The sequence below is a fragment of the Spodoptera frugiperda genome, chromosome 8 (assembly GCF_023101765.2).
Source record: "Spodoptera frugiperda isolate SF20-4 chromosome 8, AGI-APGP_CSIRO_Sfru_2.0, whole genome shotgun sequence".
NCBI lineage: Eukaryota > Metazoa > Arthropoda > Insecta > Lepidoptera > Noctuidae > Spodoptera > Spodoptera frugiperda.
Genome location: NC_064219.1, coordinates 90,110 through 98,944, shown reverse-complemented (window position 1 = coordinate 98,944; position 8,835 = coordinate 90,110). Strand labels below are relative to the sequence as shown.

At 45.3% G+C, this 8,835-nt stretch overlaps 1 protein-coding gene across 1 annotated transcript; it reads left to right on the top strand.

The window, feature by feature from the left end:
* Nucleotides 1–1,194: 1,194 nt before the first annotated feature.
* LOC118275774 (sodium channel protein Nach-like) lies at nucleotides 1,195–7,707 on the top strand. The gene is made up of 10 exons (XM_035593848.2): nucleotides 1,195–1,454; nucleotides 1,610–1,819; nucleotides 2,180–2,345; nucleotides 2,904–3,031; nucleotides 3,114–3,240; nucleotides 3,359–3,508; nucleotides 3,579–3,750; nucleotides 3,821–3,992; nucleotides 6,910–7,016; nucleotides 7,293–7,707. The coding sequence occupies exons 1-10, from the start codon at nucleotides 1,213–1,215 to the stop codon at nucleotides 7,463–7,465; spliced, it is 1,647 nt and encodes a 548-aa protein (XP_035449741.2). The 5' UTR covers nucleotides 1,195–1,212; the 3' UTR covers nucleotides 7,466–7,707.
* The last annotated feature ends 1,128 nt before the right edge of the window (nucleotides 7,708–8,835 follow it).

Here is an 8,835-nt window from a genome sequence, read left to right as displayed (position 1 = left end):
GTGGAGAAAATCATCCAATGACTTCTCCCATCTTGGGCGAGGCGAGAGGGAGTGTCAGACTCTTACTGACTAAAACCACCCTGTTCCTTCTCCTGCTTTTCGGAACTAGTCCGCAGCTCCGGATCAGGCATCAGCCCTACTGGACCCCATCTGTGGTGGTCTGATGGCTCTTTGAGGCGTACACATAAAAATCCATAGGGGTCAGGTCTGAACTTCTAGCTGGCCACGGTACAGGTCCGCCTCTCCCGATCCACTTATTGGGATAATTAGTGTCCAGTGCTTTTGCCTGCGGACGGCGAGCAAGGGTAGCTCACCGCCCGAACAGAACCAGACCCGTGCGTGCGGCGCGTAGCGTTCCGCGCGCGCCTCAAAGAGCCATCAGACCACCACAGATGAAGCCCAGTAGGGCTGATGCCTGATCCGGAGCTGCGGACTACCTAGCGGGTTTACCGGGGCTCCGGCTCGAAAAGCAGGAGAAGGAACAGGGTGGTTTTTAGTCAGTAAGAGTCTGACACTCCCTCTCGCCTCGCCCAAGGTGGGAGAAGTCATTGGATGATTTTCTCCACTCAAAAAAAAAGCCACTCCCTGACACTCCTTCTGAAGGAAGTGAAGTGAACCAGTTTGTTTTATTTTGTTATCTGACTCAAGTTAAATTTGAAGCTTAAATATCGATATTCTTATTACTACCTTGTAGTACTTCATCGATGTTTTGGCAAAGAATTCAAATTATTCCCTATCATATTATACCTTATCAGAAAGCTGAAAAATTGTAGATATTTTAACGCACATTTGCAGAACAGTTGTCATAGACTTTTTTTTGTATCTTACAAAGAAAAACAACTTATCACAAATTTATTTACTTTTTTTAACATTCGATCGTCTGCTACGACTCAGTTGGTACAGTTATTTACAGTTTTAGTTTTCTAAATAATAAAGCAACTAATCTACTACACAACAAAAGCAAAAACAAAACAAAATTTAGCCACCAAAGACAAAACAAGGGAGAAATAGCCAAAAAAATGGGAAATTTTATCATAAAAGTTAAAATGCCGATAATTTGAACACGGTTAAGTTTGGGATATGGGGTCCCATGGTCAAATCAGTCAGGAATGATGTAAACTATCACGTCTTGAAAGGATTTAGGTCGACTTACCCTTTAACCCTGTGTACTGTATACTGCCGCCACCGGGCGACGCCATTGCATAGCGCGCGATGCGTACCGTGGACCCGGAGCTATGGGCCCGGCGCCACAAGCCGGGGCTGGTGACGTCACGGCTGCGGCCGGGGCTGGTGACGTCACGGCTGCGGCCGGGGCTGGTGACGTCACGGCTGCGGCCGGGGCTGGAGCGCACGCTGCGCGACAGCCTGCGGGCCGCCGCCGCCGAGTACTGGCACCACTGCTCCGTAGGGTTCGTCAAGTACATGAAACACGACGATGTCAATACACATAAGAAGTAAGTTGTCCTACTCACTGCTAGCCCCACGTTGCAATAATTATTGTAAAACTTTGTGTAAATGGTAAGTAATTGTTAACATCTAGCTTCCGACCGCAGCGCCATCCTCTTATGTAGCGCATGTAGGTAGTAACTAGTGTACCGCGGCGCGGCAGGTGGCGCAACGTGGCGCTGGTGGCGGCGACGTTCGCGCTGGGCTGCGCGGCGCTGGCGGACGGCGCGCTGCAGTACCGCGCGCGGCCGCCGCTGTTCGTGCAGAAGTACGTGGCGTCGATGGCGCACGCGCCGTTCCCGGCCGTCGCCATCTGCAGCAACAAGGTCATCAGCCGGGCGGCCCTGCGGAACCTCACGCGACACCTGCACACGTACGCAGCCCCCTCTGTCCTGACACATCACTCCCAGTCTCCACCGCACTCCTCACCCCACCACTCCCCATCTACTCGTAGTGGGTGGGAACGGACGGATGATAATGTGATCATAACGGCTAAGTATAAACTCTACGTCCCATGGCCAGAGAGAGAACAGTGTCAGTGTGTCGGCGCAATTATACCACGCTTGGTTATCATTTAACTTAAAATTTTCTTTTTGGTTTTCATTCGGTACTTTTTTGAGAAGGGAAAATCTTCTAATAGTACCATCGAATATTGTTCACTAGCGCATCCAAAAGTATTTGTTATAAATACCTAGTGTTAAATTTTGTTAATACATATATAATCTGTCTGCAGCTCAGCTACCAACCAGCGGTACCAATACTCCGAGGCTCAGATAGAAGACAACCTCCTGAAAATGGGCGCCCTGCTGACGTACGCGTACACCGACGTCGACTTCGTGTTCACCAAGTTCATCCGGCAGAGCATGCCGCGGTTCAACATCACCGACATCATGTACCGAGTATGGACCTTGGACCGCGCGCCATGTCGTGGACTGGTTCCTCAACATTCTTGTTTAAGTTTCTATAAACCGGTGCTTCTGGAGAAGTCACGTCCAAAGAAACGCTTCAGCTTTATTGTGAAAAAAATTCTTAGGTTTCCCAAGCGGTTTCCCCTGCTGCTCGAGTCCTATAGGACCCAATAGGAAGCCTTACTTGAGAAACGGACTATATACATTGAACGCCGTGATGGTCACCGGTGACCGATGTTAGCGGAGGATTTGCTTTCACCAGTTTTCTATTGGCAATCAAAGACTTAAATGAAATATTTTGTTAGTAGTATGCTTGTAAATGTAAATGATTTAAATTCTGATATAATAAGGTATTGTATTTCCTTTGGAATTCTGTTATAACATTTAAGAAAGAATCCTATATAGGATTTACGTCTACCTAAAAAATGGCTGACCCAATCCATCCTTATGTTTGGTTTGACAATTGTGTCTCAGTGTGTGTCAAACACTTTACGTTCCATTACATATTGTAGTAAGACAGCACCCACCGACTGTACTCGTGTGGTCTAGTTCTCGGCCAACTGCTCGACGATCCTGGTGCGGTGCTCGTGGCGCGGCCAGGTGCGCGACTGCGGGGACCTGTTCGCGACCAGACTGACGGCGCTCGGCTTCTGCTGCGTCTTCAACTCGAGATACCAGTGAGCACAGAACATAGTGACACGTAAACATAATGCTAACAATGCTGTGTAGGCACAAATAAGAAGTTTGTCCGGCATCCAGGTCCGCAGACTTCGGCCGGCAGCCGCAGGTGCTGAACCAGACTGGGAAGGACTTCGGGCTCGGCGTGGTGCTGCACGAGCTGCAGGACGACTTCGCGTACATGCGGCGCCCAGCGTACGGGATGGAGGTGCACCTGATACATCATTTATTTGGTATCACGTGGGTCGCACGCTTGCCTTCGCCCTAAAATGTGAACGAGTAAGGACTTCAGGAGGACGGACTAAGGAGAACATAAATGTTGACAGGTGCTACTGTTCGAGGGCAGCGAGTTCCCGATCGTGGAGGGCGGCGACGTGCGCGTGTACCCGCTGCCGATCAATGCCTCCGTCTACTTCAACATCCAGGCGATGACGCAGCAGCCCGCCGACGAGATCAGCTCCTACTCCGAGAAGAGGGTGAGACACGCACCGACAGCCCCGCGGCACTACCCCCGCCCGAGGGTACATGGGGACGGTCCTGTTGCAGCGCGGGTGTCGGCTGGGCCGCGCCGGCATGTCGCAGTGCTTGGCGGACTGCCGCCGCGACACCGCCGAGGCGCTGTGCAAGTGCGTGCCGTACACGCTGCAGCCGCAGTTCGTGCCGCGCACGTCCGCCACCTGCACGCTCAACGAACTCGCGTGTCTCACCAAACATAGAGGTAAGTGCGGCACTCCCTCACTCCGTGAACACTATCTCAGTGGCAGTGACCTGCGGCGTGGTGTCCCCAGAGAAGTTCATGTACGTGTACCCCGGGGAAGAGGCCGACGTGTCGCTGGAGCAGGAGCAGCAGGACTCGCTGCTGTGTGAGTGCGTGGTGCACTGCCGCCGCCGGCTCTACAAGGCCAAGATCTCCTACTCCTTCTACGGCACGAAGCAGAGGGTCTTTCAAAACTTTCTCACGTAAGTTATGTTGTTCGACAGAATCTATACTTCATTTTTTTAATACATATATAAAGCTGAAGAGTTTGTTTGTTTGTATCTTTGAACGGGTCCAATTTAAATAATTCCATTTGTGTTGGATAGTCCATTAACTGAAGAAGGCAAAATGCCACCACGCTAAAATCAGATATGGACAATATGAATCAATAAGATCGGCACCGACTTAGATGACATTAGGTACAGATATAGTTTGAGAACTTTGAGACCCGAGGAAGGAAGTGGAGGGTTTATCCCGGAAATCCCCCAGGAACGGGAACCACTGATAAGACATCCCAGAACCCCTCGACGGGGTGGAGATAGAGAACATTGTATTCTTTATACTAGCTTCCGCCCGCGACTCCGTCCGCGCGGATGTCGGTCTTCGCGTGGAAGTTTTATTTCTCCATTTTGAGTAACTCTGACATTGACATCTTATAAATATCTAATTGACCCAAATACGGCGAGGCCCATAATAATTAGGGAGATTCCTCTATTGAGCTACTGCTGTTGAGCTCGCGTTCTGTAGAATAAAACTGAAAAATAAAGATTTTTTCTACGTATTTTTCCAGGATAAAAAGGATCCTACCCAGGATAATAAGGTATAATTATACTAAGTTTCATCGGAATCGAACCGTTAGTTTTCACGTGATGCCTTAACATACAGACAGAAAGACAAAAAAAATCACATATTTGGGTTTTGTATCGATCCAGTAACACTGCTATTTATTTTTTCGATATTTTTAATGTACTGAATTGTCCCTTCTACAGATTTATTATAATACTAGCTTCCGCCTGCGACTCCGTCCGCGCGGATGTCGGTCTTCGTGTGGAAGTTTTATTTCTCAATTTTGAGTAACTCTTATAAATATCTATTGGACCCAAATACGGCAAGGCCCATAATAATTAAGGAGATCCCTCTATTGAGCTACTGCTGTTGAGCTCGCGTTCTGTAGAATAAAACTGAAAAATAAAGTTTTTTTTTTGAATGACTGAATAAAAAGTATCCAATTTTATGCCCAGGATAATAAGGTATAATTATACCAAATTTCACAGACAGACAAAAAAAATTTAATCACATATTTGGGTTTGGTATCGATCCAGTAACACCCCCTGCTATTTTATTCTTTCAATATTTTCAATGCACAGAACCTTCTACAGACTTATTATAATAATATGAATGAATGAATGAATGAGAGTGTTATAAACGTAAGAGTAGACAAATATAGTCAGAAATCTCCGAACTGCTAAGCTATCGGGAGTTATACGTGTTATTGTGAGTCAACCATAAAAGATAGACATTTGCTGTCGTAGAATATTTTTTAAACAATTTTAAGGAGAACATTTCCGTCATACATGATTTCTGTGTAGCTTTAACCATTAAGGCTGCACACGCGATGGAAGCTTAAAAAATGGAGCAAGTTCTCCTGTTTTCCCAACATTTCCCTTCACTGCTCCGCTCCTATTGATCGCAACGTGATGAAAAGTATACTATAACCTGCCCAGGAGTATGAAGAACAATTGTACCAAGTTTCGTTGAAATCGGTTGAGTAGTTTTTGTTTCTATAAAGAACATACAGACAGACAGACAGACAGACAGACAGACAGACAGACAGACAGACAGACAGACAGACAGACAGACAGACAGACAGACAGACAGACAGACAGACAGACAGACAGACAGACAAAAATTTTTCCGATTGCATTTTTGGCGTCAGTATCGATCACTAATCACCCGCTGATAGTTATTTTGGAAATATATTTCATGTACAGAATTGACCTCTCTACAGATTTATTATAAGTATAGATAGAAGAAGATGAATGAATGAATGAATTAATGAATGAATGAAAACGTAAGAGTAGACAAATATATAATCAGAAAGCTCCGAACTGCTTAGCTATCGGGAGTTATACGTGTTATTGTGAGTCAACCATAAGACATAGACATTTGCTGTCGTGGAATATTTTTTAGCCAATTTTAAGGAGAACATTTCCGTCGTACATTATTTCTGTGTAGCTTTAACCATTAAGGCTGCACACGCGACGGAAGCTTAAAAATGGAGTAAGTTCTCCTGTTTTCCTAACATTTCCCTTCACTGCTCTGCTCCTATTGATCGTAGCGTGATGAAAAGTATACTATAACCTGCCCAGGAGTATGAAGAACAATTGTTATATGACTGCACGGTTGGTGCGGTGGCTGGGCAACTGGCTGCCGCGCAACGGGTAGCGGGTTCGATTCCCGCACGGAGCAACTCTTTGTGTGATCCACAAATTGTTATTTCGGGTCTGGGTGTCATGTGTATGTGAACTTGTATGTTTGTAAACGCACCCACGACACAGGAGAAAATCCTAGTGTGGGGCAACGTTTAAAAAAAAAAAAAAAAAAATTGTACTAAGTTTCGTTGAAATCTGTCGAGTGGTTTTTATTTCTATAAAGATCATACAGACAGACAGACAGACAGACAGACAGACAGACAGACAGACAGACAGACAGACAGACAAAAATTTTTCCGATTGCATTTTTGGCGTCAGTATCGATTACTAATCACCCGCTGATAGTTATTTTGGAAATATATTTCATGTACAGAATCGACCTCTCTACAGATTTATTATAAGTACATATAGATAAAATGTATTTTCGTAAAATTACGGTAGATACTCTATCTTTTAAACTACTTATACGATTTGGGTGTGATGAGGCCCTAAAAAGGAAATTAGTCCCGGAAAAAGATGTAGGTATTAGCTATGTCAGTCTTATTCGATCTCACAAGTACTGAACCGATTTTGATGAAATTTGATACAGCCGTAAAATAGATCTTGGAGAGGCAAGAAGTCAAAAGTCCCAAATTCTGTCAGAAGTCGAGGGCAAAAGCTAGTATATAAAAGTTGTTTCAATCCACAGAAGGAACATGTCGCTGAAGAGTACGACGTCGCTCCGGCTGTTCTACGGCGTCGACCGGCAGCAGTGGTACCGGGTCGAGGTGTTCTCGCGGCTGTCTGATGTTTGCGGTAGGAGCACACGTGTTTTCATATTACTTTTTCTTAAAAATAAACGTTGTTCCGTGTCATGGGTGCATTTACAAACATACAATTTCACATACACATGATACCCAGACCCGGAACAACAAATTGTAGATCACACAAAGAGTTGCTCGGTGTGGAAATCGAACCCGCTACACGTTGCACGAAAGCCGGGTGCCCAGCCATCGCGTTAACCGTGCAACCAAATAGTTGTACTGTACAAGATGAATAAAAATGTCGTCACGTGTCGTCGTGTTGTCGCAGTGAAGCTGAGCTGCCAGTGGATGGCCATCACGGGCATCACGCTGCTGGGCTGCTGGGAGCTGGTGTACCACGCCACGTGCCGGTGGGCGCGCCACGCGGCGACATCTGTGCCGCGCGCCGCGCACTGCGCGCTGCCTCAACGGCGCACGGAGCCAACCGCGCCTACATTGTAACTCATTGTAATGTTGACGGTGTACTGTAGATGGCGCCGCGGGTCACGCCTTCATAGTGTTTCACAGCAATGACCGACATACTGCGAGACATAATATGTAACTTCACAGATACCATCATTATTATACTTTATTTTACTTTTAACTGTTTGGCTTATGGTTTCTAAATAAAATATTTATTTAAGTGTAACTTGTATCTATATTTTTGGTTCGTTTTAAAAATAAATATCCTTTTGTTCCAGACTACTAATCTTTATATATATAATTCTTCTGTAAGTGTGTATGTCACTGAACTTCTCTTAAACGAGTGGACCGATTTTGATGAACTTTTTTGTGTGTGTTCAAGGGGATCTGAGAATGGTTTAGATTCACAATTTTGTCCGCTGGACAATGTTTTTTTAATTAGTTTTTAATTTTTTAGTAGTTGTTAATTTTGGAATGTTTTACATTGGATCCGACAGACGGCGCTACCTTCGCAGTGTAAAATATTAATGACGTTAGATATTGTCATAACATTTGAATAACAATTTTCATCAAAAAGGTCCATAATGTTTTAGCTTATTAAAAAAAGTTTAAAATTTTCAAATTAAAGACGTGTAGACAGGACAACGTCTGTCGGGTCCGCTAGTAGGCTTATAAGTTTTGATACTTTGGGCAATGTATTTCATAAAAAATAAAAAGTTCCATAAAAAAATGCATGGAAGTGTACGTCATTGATGACGTCACATACGTTCACTTTACTTGACGTCACGTTGAGTGTTTCGTCTCTCGTCAGCTGATACCACGGCGGTGCTCGTGCGCTCTACTGAGTCATGTCTGTTTCACTGGATCTTGAGTTCGATTTGCGTTGTAAGTGACTTTAGAAGCTGTTTATTAGTAACACGAAGTTTGTATACTAACCGATGTATCACAAAAGGCTTCACCACTACTACATAGGACCCATTAGACACCAGCTGAGCAGTGAGTGCTACACTGTACTGAGTATAATATGTCACAGAACTGATCATGAATCATCCCTGGTAAGGAAAGACTCGGCACTCGGTGGTATTTGTGTATGTTGCGAGTTGCAACGTTCGGTGAGTGTACTTGAAGCCCGTGTCGCATGTCCCGGCTGCAATAATGACAACTAGGTGTGTGCATGGCGTGTGTCAGCGCGGTATCAGCGGCCGTACATCAGCCGCCATGACTAGTGCCGACTGGTCACACAGTACACGCACAGAATGCTAGTACACGACGCATGCGTGGGCGGCACGATAACGTCACATTGTGCCGATACTGGGATACTAATGTATCCATGGAGCCAAGTGGCCGACACTACTGACACATCGTTAATAATTGAGCTTAGAACTCCTGATCACAAACTTCTTTTACTT

Coding starts and splice junctions, on each gene's coding strand:
- LOC118275774 (XM_035593848.2), top strand. CDS start 1,213: ATGCGTACCGTGGACCCGGAGCTATGGGCCCGGCGCCACAAGCCGGGG. Junction 3,751..3,820: donor GTGTCTCACCAAACATAGAG/GTAAGTGCGGCA, acceptor TGGTGTCCCCAG/AGAAGTTCATGTACGTGTAC. Junction 3,993..6,909: donor GTCTTTCAAAACTTTCTCAC/GTAAGTTATGTT, acceptor TTCAATCCACAG/AAGGAACATGTCGCTGAAGA.